The sequence below is a fragment of the Sycon ciliatum genome, chromosome 2, assembly GCF_964019385.1.
Source record: "Sycon ciliatum chromosome 2, ocSycCili1.1, whole genome shotgun sequence".
Classification (NCBI taxonomy): Eukaryota; Metazoa; Porifera; class Calcarea; order Leucosolenida; family Sycettidae; genus Sycon; species Sycon ciliatum.
Genome location: NC_088644.1, coordinates 11,380,564 through 11,404,301, shown reverse-complemented (window position 1 = coordinate 11,404,301; position 23,738 = coordinate 11,380,564). Strand labels below are relative to the sequence as shown.

Genomic DNA, 23,738 nt, shown 5'->3' with positions numbered 1-23,738 from the left:
CTTCGTTTTCTCTGCAAACCCGCTAGAAATACCAGAATTTTTTAACGCCAAACACCATAGCAACCACTGCCCTGGATAACCCCTGTGCCACTGCCTGCCTCCATTGGCCTTGTTTGAACTGCTCTGTAAATCCTGAGCACGCCCCAGTGGGGATGGGCCGGGAGGGACTACAGTGTTACATTTCGCTTCACCTCCTTATGCAATTAGGATTATACATCAAAACCTATGGTTTCTTGTATAATCCACAATTGCACTGCAGAGGCTCCGCTTCATGTAACACTGTAGCTATTTGTCGCAGTAACAAACCGCCCACAAGCAACGTGAAGCGAAATGGTGACGAACATTACATCACCGCAGGCCAAGACCAGTGGAAAACAGGAATAAGTACCTGGCTAGAAAAACCACTATACATGTAGTGTCCAAGGTCAGAATACCATCCGAAATAGACCGAATGGGAGTACAGGCAAGAGAAGCCAAAAGAGAGGAAAAATGGGTTGACAACCCATCATGTCGTCATGCACTAGAACAAGACTAGATAAGAGACCAGAATTACATGTACAACGTGAGTACTTGCGAGTTAGTATTTGCAAATCCAACTCATAGTCCAGGAACCGGACATAGCTAAGTCCGTCGAAGAACCGTGGCCGTGAACTGATCTGCCGCTGTCCGTGCAGGGCTCGCGTCCACTGGCAACAGATAGAAACGCCGAAAGGTAGATGCTGATGACCAATCGGCTTGGTGCAAGATATCCGCTAAGGATACCCCACCGGCATGCGCGGCCGATGTAGCAGCCCCACGCAACGAATGGGCTGAGAATATCGCTGTGTCCACTCCGGCCGCAGTCATACCATCCTTTATCCACCTGGCTATAGAGGACGATGTCACCGGCTTGAAAGGCTGCCGCAGGCTGAGGAAAATCTGCGGATGAGCAGTCTGACGGTGAGGAGCTGTGCGCCTGACATACTCCTGGAAGCAGCTTGATACGCACAAGTGTCGAAGACAGGCCACACCACGGTGGGAAGGGACGCATCCCCTCGGCAACCAGGCCGACGCTGCTTAGGCATGGAGGCATACGTCACACGGAGAGACCCATCACCCTCAGTAACATGGGAATGGAAATCCAAACGATGCAAATCAGAAGAGCGCTTGGCGCCAGTCAGCGCCATGAGCAGAGCCAGCTTTATTGAAAGCAGGCGTAGAGAGAGGGTAGAATTGTCACCCAGACCACCCATCCAACCCAAGACATCGGAAACTTTCCAAGTATGGGAATACCGGGGTTGTGGAGGACGCTGTTGGAAGACGCCACGCATAAGCCGAACCACCAGGGGATGTTGGCCAACTGGCGCACCATCTAAGCCTGGCAAAGTGGAGGACAGGGCAGAGCGATACACATTCAACGTGCGGTAACTTCGGCCCACGGCAAACATATCAGTTAGAAACTGCAATACTTGTGACACAGGCGGCTGAAAGGAATCAATCCGCCGTTCAGAACACCAACTGTGCCAAGCTGTCCATGCTGACGAATAGGCCGAGTTGGTGGAGTCCCGCCATGATCCCAGGATGAGGGCAATAGTGCCTGATGAAAGGCCTGCCGCCGCATAGGATCGGGAGAGATGAGCCAGCCGGCTAGTTGGAGATGACCGCCCAGCACCATGGGATGAGGTTGATCCAGCGGTGAGGTGAGGAGCGCTGGATGGCCCGGTAATAGAACTGGACATGCTACCAGAAGATGGAGCAGGAGCGGATACCATGGCTGCGCATCCCACACTGGTGCCACCAGCAACACTCTGCACCCCGGGGACTGGCGCACTTTGTGCAGAACCCTCGGCAAGAGAGCAAAGGGTGGAAACGCATACAGGCATTGATCGGCCCATGATATGGCAAGAGCATCCACATCCAGTGCTCCGGGTTGGGGCCCCCAGGACACAAAGCTGTCCAACTGGGCATTGGTCCGTGACGCAAACAGGTCGATCGCCGGCTGCACCTGGAAGTGTTGGCAAAGGCCCCGGAACACTACTGGATCGAGCATCCAGTCGCTCGAATCGACCCCCTGACGGGACGGGGCATCGGCCGGGTTCTCCGCCGACAGTATGTACTCGGCTTGAACTGTGATGCCACGTTCCAGACACCACTCCCACACCTGGCAGGCCAGCTGGGACAAGTGCGGGGCATGTGTGCCGCCCATCTTGTTGAGGTAAGCCTGGCAAGTGGTATTGTCCACAAACAGGCGAACATGAAGCGGACGGTCCAACGCCACCCGGTGGAAGGCCTGAAGTGCCAGAAACGCCGCTGTCAACTCGAGGGCATTGATGTGCATGGAATGCTCTGCCCGAGTCCACCGGCCGCCCACCTGTTGATCCCTGCACACTGCTCCCCAGCCATCGAGGGACGCATCCGAGAACACCACCAGATTGCAGGGTGGGCGAACCAATGACTTCCCGTTCCAGTCGGACAGTCGCTCTTTCCACCACTGTAAATCCAGCCTGGCGTCGGGTGTCCACTGGACGGTCGCCTCGTAAGACTGGGACTCGCGAAGAGCTAGGATCTTGAGCTCCTGCAGATGCCGGTAACGGAGCGGCGCTGTTAGCAGACCCGGAGAAAGGGATGTCAAGCGCCCCAACAGACAGGCTAACGTGCGAACAGTCACCCGTGGCTGCAGCAGAAGCTTGGTGCACTCCTGGCGAAGCTTCCGGATCTTCTCCGGAGGCACCCGCATCTCCATGGCACGAGAGTCCACTTCGAAGCCCAAGAATGAGATGTTCTGGGCAGGAGTCAACACCGACTTCTTGAAGTTGATGAGAAATCCCAGTTGATGTAACAACTGAATTGCCCGGCGCAAGTGCTCCAGTGCTTCCGCCGCCGACGATGCCATAATCAGCAGGTCGTCCAGATAGATAATCAGGCGCACACCTTGGCTGCGCAGAGTCGCCATCGGAACCTTCATGAGCTTGGTGAACACCCTTGGCGCGCTGCTCAGGCCGAAAGGCAAGCACTGAATTGGAACAGCTGACCTGACCACCGAAATCGGAGCAGTCTCCTGAAATCGTGGTGGATTGGCACCACGAAGTAAGCATCCTTCAGGTCCAATTTCACCAGCCAGTCGTCGGGCTGAAGGAGATCGGGCAGCAGCTTCAATCCTTCCATCTTGAAGTGCTCGTAGCGCACGAACCCGTTCAGCGCTTTCAAATTCACCACGGGACGTTCCTTGCCGGAATCCTTCTTTGGAATGGTGAAAATCTGGCTGACGAATTGATGAGGACACTCCTGCACTCGAGTGACGGCCCCTTTCAGCATCAATTCGTCCACTTCGAGCCGCACAGCGAGCGCTCTGTCCTCCTCCAGAGATAATTCCCTGGGCTCCGTGCTTTGTGCGGGATCGGCCACGAGATCCAGCTTCAGGCCCCGCACCGCATCCAAGACCCACGGGTCGGACGTGATTGCCGACCAGGCTTGCACAAAATGCCTCAAACGCCCAGCGACCGGAATTTGGGGGAGCGGGGGCACGAGCGGAGCGCGCGCCAGCTCGTTGTGGGGTGGACTTGGATGGCCGCGAAGATGTACGTTGAGCTGGGAACGCGAACCATCCACCGGCAGGGTCATCAATGACCCTGACCGCGCCCCCGAAAGGGCCGATTGCCTCCACGCCCGTTTTTTGAACTGGCAGTGGCGGAAAAATGACCCTCTCGCCTATGGTTGTCATGGCGGGGAAATGAGCGGTGGCCCCCACGACGCCCACCAGCACTTGCTGGGTAATAATTATGGCCCCTGAAGTTGGAAGGCCGACTATCCTTGTATGCCGGCTTCGGCTTGGACGAGCCAGACGAGCGGCGAAAAGCGTAAATTTCTTGAGTCCGCTTCTTGTATTGTCTGGTAAAATCCTCGCCGAACAACAAGTTCCCAGACGGGGCCATTTCCCGGAGGAGGCTGGACGGGCACTTGTTGGGGAGCTGCCCCGTCAGTCTTTGCCGCCGCATGACCGAGATGCTATTAGCGGCATCACCCACCAAAGACACTGCGACCTGCAGGAGCTGCGTGATCTCCTTGGTTGGTCGCCCAGCATCCACTGCGGCCCAAGCCGCCGAAACGGGCGCAAACGCGGCACATACCCTAGTTTGCACGGCCGCCATGGCTTTATCGGTCTTCCGGCCAAAGCCCAGCGACGGGAGGTCGCGGACAAAATTATCCAGGCGAGGACACTGAGCCTCCTCCACCTCCGGAAATGGGCAGAGTTTTTTCAATTCTGCCTTTTGCTTGGAGGTGAGAGACCGCCGGGCGTTAGCCCGGAGGAATGCCGCAATATGCGCTGGTGGGTGCCAAGAGTCCTTTGCCCCTAAGCGCGACGGGTCAAATACCTCGTCTCCATGGTCACGGTCAGGTGAGGAGTCCGTCCCACTAGAGGAGAAATCCTCGCACGAGGAGCATGACCGACTACTAGATCCGGAGTCCGTGGATGAGGACCGGGAGCGTCAACGACGAGGAGAGATGGAAACTCTCCGCCTAGCTCCCCCGGTCAAGGCCCGGGAGTGGACGACATCGCCGGGTCCCGACCCGGACTCACTCGACGAACGACGATGTCGTCGTTGAGATCGATCCCCAGTCCCGGTTCCATGCCCTCGTACAGAGGGAGCCCTATTATGGGGTTCCGGTGAAGCCGTGGGGGATCGGTCACGATACCCCAAGCTCTGCGAGCGGGGCCTTATGCGGAAGTCCCGTTGAGGGCGCATGCGCGGACTGCCTGCTCGCGGCCTGGCCTTTTCCAGTCCCCGACGGTGTTTTTGATGGGAAAATGGCGATCGAGAACGGGAACGACCGTGGCCGAACTCATAGTCGGAAACAAGGACGTTCAAACCTGGGGATTTGTCCCTAGCAAACCGTGCATGGCCACTGTAACCTACAGATTCGTCATCTGAGGCCCGGGGGCTCTCAGTGGCAACCCTTTTTTTAATTTTTTTTTATTTTTTTATATTTTTTTATTGGGAACACAGCCCTACAAAGAGACATGTGGAGACAAACACAAGACAAGACACAGGGGATGTAGAGACGACGTGCCGATGTACAGGGAGCAACTCGACCGACCAGGGGTCTCGGCGTTACTTTGCCGTTAGCGTTGCAACCTGGCATCGAAAAAAAGGGGGGGTTGCATGGTCAGGTAGCAAAAATAATAATTTGGTGCGAGAAAGGGGCGCTAGTATTGCACCAAATAATATAAATTAATACGTGTAATGACTAAACCAGAAGGGAAAATGAAGAAAGAGGACAATAATCATAACAAGCAAGTAGTAGTAGAGAGGTAAATACTAAATGGGTCTCAAATCTCAATATCATCGTCACAGGTACTGTGTGGACCACAGCCATCTCTTTCGGATTAGATCCTTACATACGTTGACCTTGAAGGTTTGGAGGCGTCTTGAATGAGGCTCGTGAAGCAGGAGGTCCGCAGGCAGGTTGTTCCAGGGTGTGATGGCGAAGAAGGGGAAGGATCGCAGGAGGTAGTCAGGGGCTGTGCGAGGGGGTGTCCACTTCAGCTGAAAGGCATGGTGCGTCTGACGTGTTTGCCGTGTGCACATGCTAGCTACGGCAGGGGGCTTGGTTGGTGGCAGCATGGCCTTTACCTGGGGAGGCCCTGGAATGTAGTGCAGCTTGAACAAGTATGACAGGGCTGCCACCATCCGACGAAGCTGAAGACTTTGGAGGATGGTTCCAGGTCCCAGAAAATGCAGGGCACGTTGCTGAACCTTGTCCAGCTGGGCCATGTTAGTTGCGGCTGCGCTCGACCAGGCCAGTGGGGCATATTCAAGTAGGGGTCGCACGAATCCCTTGTAGACCGTCACTCGACCATGGTCGTCCAGGATGGGTGCTGCCTTTCGTAGGAAACCCAGCCTTTGGGAGGCGCGCAGTGCAACACTGCGAGTGTGCACTCTGTAGGAGAGAGTAGGGTCGAGCATGACTCCCAGCAGCTTCAGGGTATCTGTCTCCTGGAGTGCTTCACCTCCAAAGGTGACTGGTGGAGTGCAGGGGGGAACGTGCTTGCGATGTAGAGTCATGCGCTGTGTCTTGGCTGGCTCAAAACAGATACGCCACTTGCGGCCCCACTCCTCAAGACTGTTGAGGGACCCTTGGAGGGAGGCGGTGGACTGTTGGAGATCGTCAGTTGGCTGTACTAAGCTGTAGAGTGTGGTGTCGTCTGCAAAGCTGTTCAGCTGCGTTCCTGGAGTTAAACATTGTTCAATGTCACAGGTGTATAGAAGGAAGAGGCTGGGTCCTAGGATGCTGCCTTGGGGGACACCAGCCTGGATGGGTTGAGCATCTGACGTCTGGCCTCCAACCACAACGCGGATGTTTCGGTTGGTGAGGTAGTCCTGTAGCCATACAAGCAGGCGTCCGTCGACGCCGGCCTGCTTTGCTTTGTACAGCACTCCTGTGTGCGATACCCGGTCAAACGCACCGGCAATATCCACGGCGAGGACCTGGACACAACCGCCAGTACTTATGGTGTGGACCCATTCATGTTGGAGAGCCGTTAAGATATCTGCGGTTCCTCTACCACGTCGGAATCCAAACTGGCTGTTTGGCAACACCTCATGCTTCTCTATGGTAGTTAACCAGTTGCGTGTTTACAATGCCCTCCATGACTTTCGACATGATCGTTAGCAGTGATATTGGTCGGTAGTTAGATGCCAAAGATCTGGAGGACCGTTTGTGAACTGGGACTACATGGGCAAGTTTCCATGCCCCAGGTTGCACACCGGCTAAGAAGCAGAGGGCGAAGAGCTTTGCCAGTGGGTCTGCAAGTTCAGATGAGCACATCTTGAGCACACGAGCAGAGATGCCATCCGGTCCAGTTGCTTTTGATACAGCCAAGTTCGCCAAGTGCCGTTTGACCGCTGCTGCGCGGAAGTGAATGTGCTTTAGCGTGGCATAGGCAGGTCGTTGCAGGTCAGGCAGGTCAGCAGCACAGAGGTCGTTATTGCCAAGGCTACACTTGTTCGCAAAATGCGCTGCAAAGCACTCGGCTTTCTCACGAGAAGAGTGGAACTCTTGTCCTGCAGGGTTGGTCAGCAGGGGGATGTCAGAGCAACGTCCCTTGCCTGCTGCGCTCTTGATGGTTGACCACCACTCTTTGTCCCGGAGGGAACCTGCAGTAAGCTTGTTGCGAATTCTACGTTGATGTGCTAATCGCGCTGCATGACACGCTTCCACTTCGTGGTTAACAGTTGTGATGTACTGGACCTTGTGGTTATCGTTGCGGGGATTGCGTCGCCACAGCTTCCATGCCCGCTCCTTGGCATGATTGGCATTAGAGCAGTCCGGTGTCCACCATACAGGGTTGGATTGGTGCACCACAAGCTCTTTGGATGGTATGAACTGTTTCATTCCATGCATGATGACATCAGTTACGCGCTGACAGGACTGCTCCGCACACCCATGGATCTTGGCGGGCCAGTCTATGTTGCGGAGGTAGGCTCTCAGGCGGTGCCAGTCAGCAAGGGCGTATTTCCAAACCTGTCGAACAGCAGGATCTTCACGTCGTGGATGCTGTTGGAGAAACTCGGCAATGATAACGGCATGATCAGATCATCCAAGTGGTGCATAGGCTGTGGTGCATACGGGGTGTGAGAAATCGGAGATGATAAGATCGAGAGTATTGTTGCCACGGGTTGGCTGGGTGACATGCTGGACAAGATGATGTGCTGCGCAGACTTCCTCCAGGCATTCACCGGCTCGGGTAGTCTTGCTACTCTGTAGCCAGGCTGAATTATGCACGTTGAAGTCCCCTGCAATTATTACATTGCTGCCAAGACGGCGGACATCATCCAAAGTGTTGTCTAGGTAGTCCATCAGGCTGGTGTCTGTCTCTGCACAAGAGCCAGGCCGGTAGAGCGCACCCAGAACAGTCTTTGTTCCGGAGTGCATTGCCAGGGAAATCCATAAGAGCTCGTGATCACGGCAATCTATATCGTCGTGGTGGGTAATGGATAGTTCACTCCTAGCCCACACTGCCACACCGCCACCATGGGCATCTCGATCCTTCCTTATAGGGGGTGAGTATCCTGGGATGGTCAACTCATGGGAGGAATTATCTGAGCAGAGCTTCGTTTCTGTTACTATTGCCACGTCTACATTATACTGCAGGATTGCATGCTGCAGTGCACCTATCTTGTTGCTCAGGCTGAATGCATTAGTCACTAGCAGTCGCAGAGGTCTGGAATCCATCATTGGGCGTGGGAGGACTGGGCATCCTGCTGGGGTGGCTGCGCATCATGCTGGTCATGTTGTGGCGCAGATCCGTTTGATCTCTTCAGGTCTCCAGCCTCTGGTGGGAAAGGTGGGAGTTTCTCCGTTTTTGGCCACTGTGTAGTGGAGTGGAGATGAAGTCTGCCGGTGGTGGTGGCGGCGGTGGTGGTGGCGGCGGGGAGGAGGACGTTGAACCCGGCTGCTGTTGTCGCTGTTGCTGTTTAGTCAGAACACTGGCAGAGGTGCTGTTTCTGCTGCTGTGGCTGCGACTGCTGGTGCTGCCCTCAGAGCTGGTTTCTAAGAACCTCCATGGCCTGCAGTATACGGGCCTTGGCCAGAAGTTGGGCGCTGTCACTGTGGAGAGTGAAGTGGCATCGATGGTCACTCTTGCGGAAGCACGCCCACTTTCTGACAGCCATATACTGCAGGTGTGGACAGGAATGGAGGCGCCCAGAAACTCACTCCTGGTTTTGATAAATTGCCTGAAGTGGCTCTCAGTGCTATCTGTGGCGATATTGCCCACATACACCACAGCACGCTTGTTTTTGGGTCGTTCTGAGGAGACAAGCTTCCATGAGTCATCCTCAATAACATGGAAGATTGGCTTGGATTCTGTCACATCTGTCTGGGACTTGGTGGGGATGGCATCTTGGTCGCCATCCCCTTCACACTCGTCACTGCTACGGGAGATGTTGCAGGGGACGCTGCCATCCTCTTCACACTCGTCACCGCTACGGGAAATGTTGCTGGGGACGCTACGGGACATCGTGGTGTCATGCTTTCGAGTACCTGTACCCGCACTGCCTGCTTTGGTACGCCTACGCGAAGGTTGATCCGCACCCGTACCCTGCTGTGTTTGAACTGGCCTTGGGGTAGCTTTTCGCAAGGCAATGGCGGATTCTCGGAGAGACACTAACTCTTCATTCACATCTTTGAGCTGCCTTGACAGCTCGTCAACCCGTTTGTTTAGGCGCGTCTCCCGATCAGCCGATTCCGAGACAAATGCGGCCAATGTTTTCAGGATTTCTACTACAGATACCTCAATGCCCGGCAACGACGCCATCAGCCTCAGCTCTTCATCACTCAGGGCAGTCGCGCGAGTGTTTGTTCTCGTGGTGGCCCCAGGCATGGCGGAGGTCACCAATTTCTACGAGCACTACTAAAAAACCTTACTGCTACCCTACGGAAACTACCTCCAGTCCGGCCTGATGCCGGCTGGGCTCTACCAAAAAGGATTTACGGGAGCTTCAAAAAGTGCAACCTACCCCTACTGAACTATTTGTATAGACCCTGTGTGACTCAAGCCCTGAGGGTCTCGGAGATGGTGTCTGCTGTGTGCCAATTTGTGAGCCGCCGGCAGTGGCGGAAGGACCTGTTTGTATACCGCCGGAGTGAGCGGGTGGACCATTTTGTATGCCGCTGGCAGAGGCGGATGGACCATTTTGTATTCCGCTGGTAGGGGCGGAAGGACCGACTTGTATTCCGCTGGTTGGGGCGGAGGGACCATTTTGTATCCCGCCGGTGGGGGCGGATGCAGCTTGTAAAGCCAAACGCACCTCAGGGTGAGCCAACAACGAAATAAAATCCGAAGGGTCCATCGTCGTGAAAGCTACGCTAAGGGAAACTGAATCACAAAAGGAAAAGACACGTCAAAGTCACCTACGAAGAGAGAGAAAAACTTGCAAACCACTCTTTACTTGCAGAGAAAACAAGGCCAATGGAGGCAGGCAGTGCAGTGGCACAGGGGTTATCCAGGGCAGTGGTTGCTATGGTGTTTGGCGTTAAAAAATTCTGGTATTTCTAGCGGGTTTGCAGAGAAAACGAAGGGGCCACTACAGTGTTACATGAAGCGGAGCCTCTGCAGTGCAATGGACTCCGCTGCATGAAAATGACACCTTCGCACATATCATATGGGACAGATGCGATGTCCGGTCCCAGGGTGTCTGGGATCCAGATGCTCCATTGTACCAAGAGTATAAGTTATACATGCATACTCTTGATTGTAATGCTGTGTGCTGTGTAGGACCTGAACCCTGAGTCTGACTTGATGCATTGAACCATGAGACTTGACTCATGGGTAGCTACAGTCATAATCATTGTACATGTACAGTGTACTAGCAGTACAGTCGAATGTCACTTACTAATCCGGACGCCAGTTATCCGAGCACGTCGGTTATCCGACAAGCCCGGGAGTGGTAATTTTATGACTCTCAACAGTAAAATTCTAAAAAATAAATAAAAATAAACTTTTGTTTTTGTTTTTTTTGTATATTATACGGTGTAATATGCATTTACTTGAAGTAGATGTGGTCAAGTATGCTAACATGTATGTGTGCATGGAATATGCATGAATATATTTGGGTATTGTGTACATAAATCAGTGAAATCCAGCCATATATGCACATAAAAAATTATATCAGTTATCCAACATATTCAGTTATCCAACATGCCTGATTCCCGAAGTGGTCGGATAAGTGACATTTGACTGTACTACTACTAGTGCTACGCTTCTGCAGTCATGAACCCTGGCTCAAAAAATAAAAATACATGTATTGCACCGCGTACACGGGCCCGGGATAATGTGTCGTGGCAGATACAATATGGAAACTTTACCCTGAACTGGCTGAAGTGTAGTGGTACACGACAACAAGTGCAACAGCTCGGGGTGACCGACAAGTAAAGTCTGACTTCAGAAAGTTGCGACTAGATTGTGAGAATGAGCCACAGATGCGGAACTAAGAGAGGATAGAGGCTTTTATAAGATGAATGAAGACATGCTTGTCTATGTTCCAAGTAGAATACAATAGTAAATGCAGTAGAGGTCGAGAGAAGAGTAGGTGCGTGGATGGAGTCGTGGGAGGCTACACTTCCTAAAGCATTGCTAGAACAGTGGAAACCAATAGTTTGTTGTGTGTGAGGTGGTGAAGGAAAATGTGAGGCAAATAACAGTTAGAAGAGGTGACAGCTATGCGGAGGAACAGAGTCCAAACGTAGAAAGCGCACTCTCGGAATGCACTACAAGTAAATGCAAAAGCATGTGTGGGACAGGAGCGTGTAACAACTGTGCTGTACGCAGATCTGCAGAGTCGAACGTTTTTTGGGCGAGAAAAGCTCTTTTTCACTTGTTTTTGTGCCATCCAGGGATTTTGAGAGAAATGCAGGGATTCTGCATGTCTTGTCAAGGGATTGAGATTGTGGTGGTTGGTCAGTATGCCATGTCCCTTCTCAGATTCGGTGGATCTACTGATGCCGGTCGTGTACATGAACTTGGAGTTAGTGTGTATTATTGTATTTATGGATTCTCCACAGGCCTTAGCCTAAATCGAGGGAGTCTCCGTGTATAGTATGGGTTTATGTATTACCAAGACTAAAAGTACATAACTACATTGTGTAGTTATGTACTCTTGGTATTACAAGTCTGTTATCTATCAGATAAACCTTGTTTTTTCTTAAACATGTTGTTGGTTGACAGCATGTAACAAGGTGGAGGACCACCGTGTTCGGAAGCAGTGTCCCTTACTACAACTATCCACGGTTGGCAGAACCCCGGTCTTGGGACCATCTGAACCGTATTGGTGCTAGACCCGGTTCTGACCCTCATCATACTAGGGAGTTCTTCGTCTTCTTGTTGTTGTAGATCTACCGCCAGTCGTGTATTCTTCGTTCGCTGGATGTCTTCTTGAATCAACTTGATACTCAGTCCTAAGGCAACTCCCCAGTATAATGAGGGTAAGAATCGGGTCTAACATAACACCCATACGGTTCAGATGGTCGCAAGACCAGGGCTCTACCAACCGTGGATGGTTGTAGCAAGCCGGAGGCACTGTTTGCGAACACGGTGGTCCTCCGCCTATGTCCTGGTGACAAGTACCTGCTGTCAACCAATAAGTCTGTTACCTGCCTAAATAGGGCTTGAAAGTGATGACGTCAAAACGGCCAGGGAGTAGTAAGTTGACATCAGATTTCTATTTTTGGATCCACTAAGGTGTGACTTTGCTATTGCCTAAGTATGTGGGTGCATAGCAACCCACTCATGTCGCATGCAGGTGTGACTTTTATTTCGCCACCAGTTAACCCTGCCCCCAGTAGCCAAATCAGTCAGTTTCACTGGCGTCATCACCATGCTGTGGGTAAGACCGCTTGAAATGTGCTTGGATCCATACAAAAACTGGATCCAAGTGGATCCAGCTTTTGAATTTTTGAAATATTAATTGTTGCGATGCTGTGACGTAGCACTTTCAAGCCCATAAAGATAAGGCATAATGCGCTGTACATGTACGCACACTGTACGTAACCTTGGCGACACGCTACAGAAATGGAAACACGACTAGTGACACTTCACTGACAGTCAGTGTTCGACCACTGGCACTGCACCGGGTAGTTCAAGCGGATGCACGCACGCGCACACCGCAGAGCTAGACGTAGACTACAACAACATAAAAGACTTTAGTACAAAAGTCAAAAGATACAACATTAGAAGTACTCGCGTATACAGCAGACATGACTGTCATGAGTACATGACAAAGAACAAAGATGTTGACAGTCCAGAGCTTGTGCTATTATCATGATTATGTAGTAGAGGAAGAGGTGTGCGTGCGTATGTGTGATCTGCTAGGAAGAAGAGTGAATCCTCTTCTCGTCCAGTCTGCCGAAGCAGCAGGCAGACACTTGCTTGTACGTGTTATACGTAACGTCGTTAGTAGATCTTCCTAAAATGCAGTGCCAGTAGTGGTAGTCTACTCTCCCGGCTTGCACTGCATGATTTGCTGCTCTTTGGCGACGAACCGTCAGCTGAGCCTGCAGCAGCAACATGCCGTATAACCCAATGACCGGTGCCCACCCGGAGTGGACTGCGTTCGTGGAGGAGATGAGCAAGGTGCTGGACGAAACGCTAAGCGACCGACCCAGGCGGGGGTCGGAATGGACAGCGCACTGCAGGGAGGAATTTCCGCGCAGCGCCCGAGTGAAATCGCTGCTCGACGACACGAAAGAGCCGTGCAAGCGACACAAACCTCTTGATCTTGACGATCTACCCTTCGAAAAGTATATGCCTGGACCTGAGCAGCCGATGAGGCATCGTTTGCATTGGGTTACCGGGACAGGGTTCTTCCGCGGGCAGCAACCAGAGCCATACAGCAATCTAAAGACGTGCTTTAGCTACCCAGCTCCTGGAACAGTTCTGACAGAGGTCGACGCCCGGATCGGTAGTTTCCCGCTGAACTACAAGCGCCGTGCGTGTGTCTGGGCCCGTGGCAAGGACTCGCAGGAGGTGCAGGAAATAGAGAGGAGGATTCACACGCATCCGACAGCCATCCCGTACCGAGCCGAGTGCGACAAGGAATTAGACATACTGGCGGACCCACCGCGGGGTGTCCAGAAGAGGTGAGCATTGCTACACGCCGCAGCTGCATCGACTTGTGTACAGACTGTGCTGCGTGTAGTGCTGCGAAATCTGATCACGCGAATCCAGTTTGCGCGCTGTGGCATGCGCCAATTCACATGTCAGTACAGTATTTGCAGGCCATGGCTAGGCTGCACAGCGTCAGTCTTGGCATGGACATGCTTATGGCTATGCGTAATGTATCTAATATTGACTGAGTACGAGGTCAATACTGTAAATATACAAATTTTCGGCAGCTATTTAATTTCGGCTATATTCGGCACCGACCCAAAACGCCTAAATTAAAACGCTGATGAAATTTTTCACAGCACCTGTCGCACATGCCCTCTACCCCACGCCGAAAATAAATCGCCGCCGAAATGTCAAAAATCGTGAAGTGCCAAAATTTTGCAGCGCCGAAATTTTGTATATTTACAGTATAGGAAATAAAAGCCGAGTAAAGGACCTTGGCGGCTTCGCCGAGGTCTTTTACGAGGTTTTATTTCCTGTACTGACCAAGTACGAAGTCAATATTAGACTTATCACGACAAACAATCCGTATTTCAAATTCCAGAATGATAACCTCATGAATCCCGGTTTTATGATTGCACAACCGTTGCACCATCACCTAGTACACCTAATCATACATTGACCATGCTGCACTACAGTCCATTTCAAAACTATAGACGCGCAATGTTTTTGAACTATTTCAAATTTGGCTGGAACTTTTTGAGAATAGTTTTCGGATTATTGCTCAGGTCCGCTCCACAATTACTCTCATATAATTTCTAAACGATTGGATAACAGACGCCCAATTTGGAAAAAATGTATGCACAAAGTGATCACAGATTTTAATTTTATGTGGTATAGTAACGGTTTTTGCCTAGGTACGCGTCTATAGTTTTGAAATGGACTGTAGGCACCGTTCAACTGCGCAACCCCTAAGCTGCAAGCAGTCAAATATAAGCAGTCAGTATAGCCCTAAGGAGTGAAACTTAAGTATGCAGGAATATTTGACTGCTTTAGTAGGTATAGCGAAAATCAATGGGAGTCAATACTAAGGGAGTGATAAGAATTATTATTTCACTGAGCAGCACTGACTGTGGTGCTTCCAGTGCTAATCCCAGTGCTAATCCCAGTGCTAATCCCCATTTTCATGCATGCTTTATGGCCCACTAGCTGTCAACCGACTTGCAAATAGCAGTATAGCTATCCAGTATCAGTCCGCTGTACAAAAGAACATGCCGGGGCAACATCAAAACAGTAAATCAATCACCCACGGATGTTTGGCAGTCGATCACTGCTGCATCAACTGCAGGCTACATGCATCGGACTGCAGCTGGGAAACTGGTTATGCCCAATCCTGCCGTAGCTGAAATATCAAAACAGCAGCGAGAACTGAGGTTGCAGATGGCAGCGGGCAACACTGATCTAGCAATCAAGAAACAGAGAAACCAGTTGATGCACAGAATCCGGGAACTCCAGAGAAAAGACGCCAATGACAAGATAGATCACATTGCCGCCGAGGTAGAGAACGCCCCAACTTCCGCCAGGATGTTTGCAGCTGCACCCGCACTGAAGAAAAGCAAGAAACCCCAGCTAGTATAATCCATTCAGAGGACGGTGAAACCCTTTGCAAAGACACGGAAAAGATTCAAGCAGCGGCAACCCATTTTGAGCGCTTGTTTCACAGTCCCACCGCAGTGCCTATTGATCAACCCCGGCAACACCAACTGCAGGATCCTATCCAACCAGCAGAAGTCGTAAAGGCAGCCGTCAAATTGCGCAATTGTCGTGCATGTGGTCCTGATGGTATCCAGGGAGAGCTGATCAAGTACTCCTGTAGTCAGCTTGCTCCAGTCATATCGGAAATCATCAATTCGTGCATCATGAATGGAGACAATCTTATTTCCACTTTAAGCAGTGGCTCGATTGTCCCGCTAAACAAACCAAACAAACCGAAGGAATCAACAGCAAACCTACGCCCTATCACCTTCCTCAATACTATCCCCAAAGTCATATCTCATTGTTCTGAACCGAATATCGAAGCAAGTGTCTAGCTTCCTTAGGCCCACTCAATCTGGATTTCGGGCAGGTCGCAGCACTAGTGACGTTGTATGGTGCATCCGATGGCTTGCAGATAAAGCAATTCGATACGATTGGGACTGCCACATACTAGAACTAGATATGTCCCGTGCTTTTGACACACTTGACCGAGCGAAGGTGGTGGGGGTCATGACGGGCATTGCGGGTTCAGATGAGGTGTGTATGATTCAACACCTGCTGTATCGTACCTCTGTAGCAGTCAAGATCGGCAGGAAGGAATCCAATCTCTTCGAAGCCAATATCGGGACTCCGCAGGGAGATGGGCTCAGCCCGATACTGTTCGTTTGTTACCTAGAGGCTGCCCTGCGGGAGTGTCGGGACCGTTTCCCTCCAAGGCCAGAGCATGATAACATGATCCCACCAGAGACAGGTTACGCTGATGATGTTAACTTCCTGTCCCGTAAGTTATCTTGGCTCAAGGAAGGTTTGCCCATGATAAGTGCCACGCTTGGGGTCTGGGGTCTGAAAGTAAAGGAGACGAAGACAGAATGGATCCTTCTAACGTCTGAAGGTGAAAGATGGAAGAAATCTAAACAGCTTGGGGCCTACTTGGGCGAGGGTGATGATATTGCTCACCGCATGGAAAAGGCCTCGCAGGTCTTTGGCAGGATGTTCTCCCTATGGCTCCGGAAGGAGAAGGTATCAGAAAAGCGCCGGCTGAGAATATACAATGCCCTCGTGATCTCCACCCTCCTCTACAATTGTGGGACGTGGGGACTCACGGAGGGCATCCCTGGACGTATTCCACAGGAAACAGCTACGCACGATTCCTGGAATTCGTCACCCAGACCATATAAGGAATGATGCGTTGTACAAGAGGTGCAGCTCTGAACCGATATCTGCTGTCTGTAAAGTGTCGCAGAACGCAAAGGCTAGGGCACGTCCTTCGGATGGACCCCAATGCACCTGCTTTCAGAGCTATGACATACTACCTGAAGCGAGACGCTACCGGCCACCGTGGTAGACCGAAGACAACACTCGCCACCACGGTCATCAAGGACCTACAAGAAAGGAACATCCCGTTGAAGAGTGTGGGGACTTGGAAGAGGTCCGCGCCACTGCCACTGACAAGAATCAGTGGCGTGCCATGTTCCATCAGTAGCTGCTGCATTTTGCCCGCTCCGCTCAGTGACTCCGTTCTTACCGTTCAAGCAGTAACCGCTGCATTTTGGCCGCTCAGTAACTATTGGTGCTTGCACTCCGTTTCCCACACGCGCACGCACACTTCCCCGCACGCACACTTCCCCACACGCACACTTCCCCGCACGCACACTTCCCCGCACGCACACTTCCCCGCACGCACACTTCCCCGCACGCACACTTCCCCGCACGCACACTTCCCCGCACGCACACTTCCCCGCACGCACACTTCCCCGCACGCACACTTCCCCGCACGCACACTTCCCCGCACGCACACTTCCCCGCACGCACACTTCCCCGCACGCACACTTCCCCGCACGCACACTTCCCCGCACGCACACTTCCCCGCACGCACACTTCCCCGCACGCACACTTCCCCGCACGCACACTTCCCCGCACGCACACTTCCCCGTACGCACACTAGCACATACATGCGCGTACTTACATACACCCATCACACCTCTATCCGATTGTGCACTTTCATTTCTCTCGGGGTTTTTTCTTTTCCTTTTTTTCACAACCATCACATGTAGTAGAGCTCAAAAGAGACAGAAGCGGAAAGGTTAGCATTTGCTGCCTTGTACGCGAACTGTTCTATTATTATTATTATTATGGCAGGGGGTACTATTTTAGTACTCCCCAGTGCAGCTTTATGTAGTGGTAAGCCAATGCATACTTCAATTACTTGCATTGAATGCCATACAAAATATCTCATGCGATGATGTCATCACATAGCGACCGTACGTAATGCTGCTCAATGGAATCCGATTTAGTTTTATTCCAAGCATGTTATCAAAGGGTAAGCAGCAGCTGTCGGCCTATTTATAAATAAAGCAATTCCACCTCCACCAAACGTGCTCTCTGGCCGACCTCATCACACCAGCAACACGACTCCAAGTTGTAGATACTGACAAACAATTTGTTTGCTCCATGCAGCGCTGTTTCGACCACCAGAGAGCGCGTTCAGTGGGAATTATCTGTGCCGTCATCTCCACACACACACACACACACACACACACACACACACACACACACACACACACACACACACACACAAAGCAAAGCAAAGTAGCAAGTTTAAGTTTAATTCCAAGCAATACATGGCTGTCGTATCATATTATTACAGGGTGGACGGAAGTGTCCTTGCAGTGGTGATGGTTGTGTGCAGGAGGGCCTAGTCGGCTAAAGAGCGAAGTGTAATGGTGGAGGTGACTTTTAAAACATTTTTTAATACATGGCTGGGGCAGACAATGACCACTTTGCGTGGCGATTGCAAGGTTTTTTTATAGCCAACCACGGCTAATGTTGTGTTCATGAGTCAAGCTTGCGCCCTGCACGATTTCTCAGCCGGTGTCCGCAGGCCTAGGGCAGCACAGCACCCAGAGCCTGAGGTTACTTGACTAACCCAATCGGATTTCATTGAGCAGCACTGTACTCTTACTACTGGCAAGAGTGCATTGTCATTAGGCAGGTAGAGGGAGGGAGAGGAGTAGAGAGTAAGAGACTGCATCCAGGCTGAATGTGCATTTTGTGTGTGCTTTCTACAGTTTGAAACGGGAGAAGTTATTCTGGGAGGTGACGTTGCTGCACTACATCAACATCCTCGGTGAACTGATCTATTTTGTTGACTTCTACTGGCGTATCAAATATCCAAGCAATCGCCTTGACAGAGAGCGAAGTGAGTATGATATGGTGCAACTTTGTTGCATGTAAGTATCGTGGATGGCTGAGCGTCCCTACTCAGTCGAGCTTCCCCAAGCTCACTTTCACAAAGTACTGTTGTGGATATGGAAATCCGGTCGCAAGTCTAGCGGCCCCAGGGCGCTGGCCATGCAGTCGTGGGTAAGTGGGACTCGTACACGCATGCCTTTACATGTATGCGCTGCATGCAGCGCACTGGTCCCATCGGATCAACATGTGCACTGCACGCAGCGTTCTGCATGCGCTAGCGCGCTGAGAGAGCCGGACCCGGTCAATCGACTGGATTTCCATGTCCGCTACAGTATATGTGCACCTCTTGGCCCAAACCCTCATGCTTATCGCCAGCACAAAGCAGAAATAAGTCTGAGTTGTGGAGTCTTCAGGCCCGAATCAAAGTTAGCATTTGTATTTGGAACGAGTCAAAGATCTAACAACGCACTCCTCGTCTCTATCCAGTCTCTCTCTCTATCTCTCTCTCTCTCTCTCTCTCTCTCTCTCTCTCTCTCTCTCTCTCTCTCTCTCTCTCTCTCTCTCTGTCTGTCTCTCTGCGCCTCGCTCTATCTTTCTCTCCCCCCCTCTCTCTCTCTCTCTTTCTCTTTCTCTCTCTCTCTCTCTCTCTCTCTCTCTCTCTCTCTCTCTCTCTCTCTCTCTCTTCCTCTGTCTCTCTGCATGTCGCTCTCTCTTTCTCCTCCCCCCCCCTCTCTCTCTCTCTTTCTTTCTCTGACGAGTAAAAGGAAAGCAAGCTCTAATTCAGTAAAAAGTGAAGAGGAGAGCTGGAACAGTGGCAGAAGCTGACATGCATACAGTGAGCTGCACTGACTGATTGAAGCTAGAACTAATTGTCAATGGCAGCAGAATGGAAGTGGAAACGCGGCTAGACAACTGAGGCAATGGATGACGGTTCTTTGGTGTAATGGAGAACCTACAGTCCATTCAGAAAAAGATGGACTTCTAGCTTTTGGCCATAAATGGGTCAAACTTTGAGTTTTTTTAGAATTTTTTTCTGCAATCCCCTATGGAATCCTCTTCCAATTATGTTTCTGAAGTTTTTTTGTCCAAAAAGCAAGCCATAACAAGAATAGGATTTCGGCCAGGTTTTGCCCCAAAAGCACTGAATTGGGAAAAACTATAAAAATCCAGGCCGTGTGACCCCGCCTGCAACAGTGCATTGTGCGGTTCGAACCCCAGTTCAGGTACCCTTTTTGGACCCTTTTTCAAATTTCAAATTTTGCAGTACTGCACTATGTACGATGAAATCACGAAAAATCGCCAAATACGGGAGCTCGCCAGAGCCAGGACCCATCTTTTTATGAATGGACTGTAAGCAATACAGGTCGTCCCCCGTTAATACGAGTCCGGTTAGTACATAAACCCCGTTAGTACATAAGAAATCTCAAGTCCCGGACGAAACGTGGTCACTTCCATACAAATGTTGTCGGTTAGTACATAATTCGTTAGTACATAAACCCCGTTAGTACATAACATTTCTCCATACCCGCATGCCACCTACCTCAATAGTACATAATTTGTTGTTCTTTTGGCCTTCCAGTGGAGGCACATCGTGTTCTAGTTTCTACTTGTGGACGCAATTAGCTCAGAAATCAGAGCGCACATCAAAAACCGACAAAGCTCTGTTGTTTTTTTCGAGTGACTACAGGCGCCGCTGGGCATGTATCATGTCAACTGTAGAATCTTCGCTGACTGTGACCGTTATAACATAATTTTTATGTTATATCGAGGGAATCAAGAATATCTCGCTCCCTAGTCATGGCAGCAAGAAATACTCAGAAAAGTTGAAAAAAGTGAAAAATTCTGGTATACAAGCAAGTTATGTACACTGTCGTTTAGTACATAAACCCCGTTAATACATAACATTTGTCAAGTCCCAGAGATTATGTATTAACGAGGGACGACCTGTACATTGAAGGAAGGCAGCAAGAGGTAGCAGTGTGCACGTGCAGGGTTGACTGTACATGCACTATGTGTGAGAGTGAATGTGCACAGCAAGCATGTACTCTGCTAGACAGTACGGTACAGAGTGCACAGCATTTGCTCCCTAAACTCAGTGTAGCATACAGTCCTCAACGTTTCAGTATGCATAGGTGGACAAACTTGCACACATTATGGCTAATATCAACATTTTGGAATTTCTTTGACAGATTCATCAGTACAATTATGTACTTGTGCCTGCATGCAGTTTCCTCAATAGCTTGTTTTCGCTCCGTAGTGACAGAACTGTGGTCATTCCAAGCACTAGATTGCCAGAGTAGTTGCGACACGGTGGGTCATGCCGTTTTCCCCGGGAGAAATCACTTTGTGAGGGTAAATTATGAGGCATTTGACTTGGTGGGCTATGACGCTGAGAACAGTGCTGCAGCTGGCTTTCTTTGTCTGTTCAAGTGTGAAAACGAGAAGAAGTTCCTTGCAAGCGCAAAGCATGATCCAGGCAAGGGATGTGAATCTCTTCAACCTGCCAAAATGCTCTATCTACCTTCATCCAGGACTAAGACAAGCCCTCTATCACACATGCACATAGAAATCATGTTTGCCTGAAAGCCAGCCGAGATCAGAGTAAAGAAAAACGGTCGCCTCTGCACTTCAGAGTGGCCAGACCAATGGCAAGGGCCGCACCATGGGCCTGATGTGCAAGCACGTGTGAGAATTTGGGGCCCATGTTGTGACTGGATGGGGGTATGCTCTTCTTGTAGTGCATGCAACGGTTTACCCTGACGCTATCCCTGTGGGTTTTCTGTCCTTTCTTTTGGCTCACTGTTCCTCTGGCAAACCTTTCTCTGTGAAAGTTGTACTGCACCTGTTTTACCAGGTGTTCAACGAGAAGGTCGTCCAGATACTGAGAGATGTCAGTCGTGAGTTCACACTCGCCGACTTGTATGTTCTGGTCGGCAAGATGGTCACGCACAGCTTCGTCATGTACCACCCGAAGGACCATCTCGACTCAGTGACACAGGTACCTGTAGTCCCATGTATACGTATGTACCTTTGACTGTGTAATCTACTTACACAACCTGCTGGGGGTGCAGCTAGCATAGGAGCTGATCCACTGCATGTTAGGGTAGGACTGCATCGCATCAAGTTAAAGGACAGGCGTATTTCTGTTATACACAACCCCCTGTTATCCCAATGCACTGCACAATCATGTATATGTTTCCCGGTTGTTCCAATCGGAATAGACACACGACTTTCAAGTTTTGCTCACACCAACATTCGTGAGATCTCACCGTGCACACACATGGACAAACATATTGGAAAGCGGGACCGTTCGGTACACATACAGTAGAGAAAAGGACTCCTGAGCGACCGGTTGTACTACGATGGCCAGGAGTGAGATTACCCGAAGTGTGGATGATCTGGGCCAATCTCCAGAGGTACGAACAACACCACAAACGGGCCATAATATTACTGGCTAATGATGACGCCATTGAGCTGTACCCCCCCCCCCCCCCTAAGATGTTCTAACCCAGAGGGTTGCTAATTAGATTTGCATAGTTGCAGAAGATGGGTCAGGTAACACGTGTACGTGTCTGCACCATCACCTATCCTCAGTCATACAAGTGCTTCAAAGAAAGAAAACAGCTGTTTTCTATGTGCCTGTATGTGTGTCTGTGATCAACCTGTCCAGCTACCGAAACTCATCATCATGATCTGTGCATGGCAAGTAAGTGAAACATTCCTAAATACACACATACACGTACATACATGCACATACCGTATTTTACCAGCTATACATGTATGTCGGTTAACCGGTTCAATATCAATATGATCAATAGCGTTGAACCCAGGTTTTAATCAAGTCAATTACCCCTTATTTTAAGTCGGTTTTAGGTCATGAAAAGTCACCGTAGGACCGAAAAATGGTACATGTGCCCCCCCCCCCCCCCCCACACACACACCATGGACCATTTGACGCCCATCGCCAGAGGCGATGATAGCAATGCTACAGCAGAAGCCATAGCAACTTGTGCTGGGATTGCACCATTCAACAGCTTGCAAGGTTGAAGAATTGACCGCCACTATTCAGCCTGGTCTACACCACACAGCTATGAAGTGGCTTTTTTGGCCACACACACACACACACACACACACACACACACACACACACACACACACACTCACACACACACACACACACACACACACACACACACACACACACACACACACACACACACATACATGTACATGTACACATACACCTATACACACTCAGAACCAATCGACACTCCAGCAGCAACAACGGAGGAAAGGGAAATCAGTGTGGTGCGGTTAGTTATAATATTATTATAAAGAATGGGCAGAAATACAGGAAGATGTTTGAATTAGGTTTGAAGCAGTCCTTTTTAAACCCTGGAACACGGTGAATAATGATATGAACCTACACTTCTCTAGGGATAAGCCCTGCTATAGGAATCAGTCCTGCCATAGGGAACAACCCTGCTAGGGGACAGCCCTATTACATACAAAGCCCTGCTAAAGAGAACAGCCCTTCTATAGGGAGTAGCTCGATTATAGGGAATGGCCCTGCTATAGGGATTAGCCCTGCTAAAGGGAAGAGCCCTGCTATAGGGACCAACCATGTTATAGGGAAGAGCCCTGTTATAGGGAACATTCCTGCTATAGGGATAGCCCTGCTACAGGGAACAGCCTTGCTGTAGGGAGCAGCCCTGCTATAGGGAATAGCCCTGCCATAGGGAACCACCCTGTTGTAGGAAATAACCCTCCTATAGGGAATAGCCCTGATAAAGGGAATAACCTACTAACTTGTACGCCCTTGAGAAACGCCTCAACTTCAAAACCTATGTATTAAATTTTGTTTACCGCTGCCTGAATGGACTTGCTAGTCCTCTTCTGCGAGATCGCTTTACCTTGCGCGCCCATGGTGCTCACACTGCAGCCACCACCCGTGGCCAAGTCTCTGCTGCTCTTGTTCTGCCCCCCCCCCCGCTAACACCCGATATGGCTTTAGTGCAATTTCTTATTTGGGCGCTGCCAGGTGGAATACACTTCCACCGGCTTGCCGCATGTCTAGTTCACCAGCTGAATTTCGCTCATCCATCAAATTATACCTAGGGTTCCCTGTAAAAAGGTGCTGACGCCTGTTGGGAATTCCCTAGTAAAAGAAGAAGAAATAATAATAATATAATAATAATAACCCTGC

General features: G+C 50.6%; 2 protein-coding genes across 2 annotated transcripts in view; one reads left to right on the top strand and one right to left on the bottom strand.

Annotated features, from left to right (window-relative positions):
- Positions 1-621: 621 nt before the first annotated feature.
- On the bottom strand, positions 622-2,932 carry LOC135810374 (uncharacterized). The gene is made up of 2 exons (XM_065323867.1): positions 1,449-2,932; positions 622-976 (listed from the first exon to the last, which is right to left on the bottom strand). Exons 1-2 carry the CDS (start codon positions 2,930-2,932, stop codon positions 622-624), a joined length of 1,839 nt encoding a protein of 612 aa, XP_065179939.1.
- Positions 2,933-12,934: 10,002 nt separating this feature from the next.
- The window catches only part of LOC135808684 (uncharacterized), a 25,772-nt gene continuing 14,968 nt past the window's right edge, over positions 12,935-23,738 (top strand). The window contains exons 1-4 of the mRNA XM_065321906.1: positions 12,935-13,617; positions 18,409-18,539; positions 21,364-21,530; positions 22,203-22,238. Coding sequence (XP_065177978.1) covers positions 13,046-13,617; positions 18,409-18,539; positions 21,364-21,530; positions 22,203-22,238 — 906 coding nt within the window. The 5' untranslated portion in view covers positions 12,935-13,045. The remainder of the gene's footprint in view (positions 13,618-18,408; positions 18,540-21,363; positions 21,531-22,202; positions 22,239-23,738) is intronic.

Excerpts from the sequence above, each read along its gene's own strand:
- LOC135810374 (XM_065323867.1), bottom strand. The coding sequence starts at position 2,932 with ATGGCGACTCTGCGCAGCCAAGGTGTGCGCCTGATTATCTATCTGGAC. Across the intron at positions 977-1,448 it reads TTCAGCCGCCTGTGTCACAA|CTGCTTCCAGGAGTATGTCA; the intron begins GTATTGCAGTTT and ends GTGCGTATCAAG.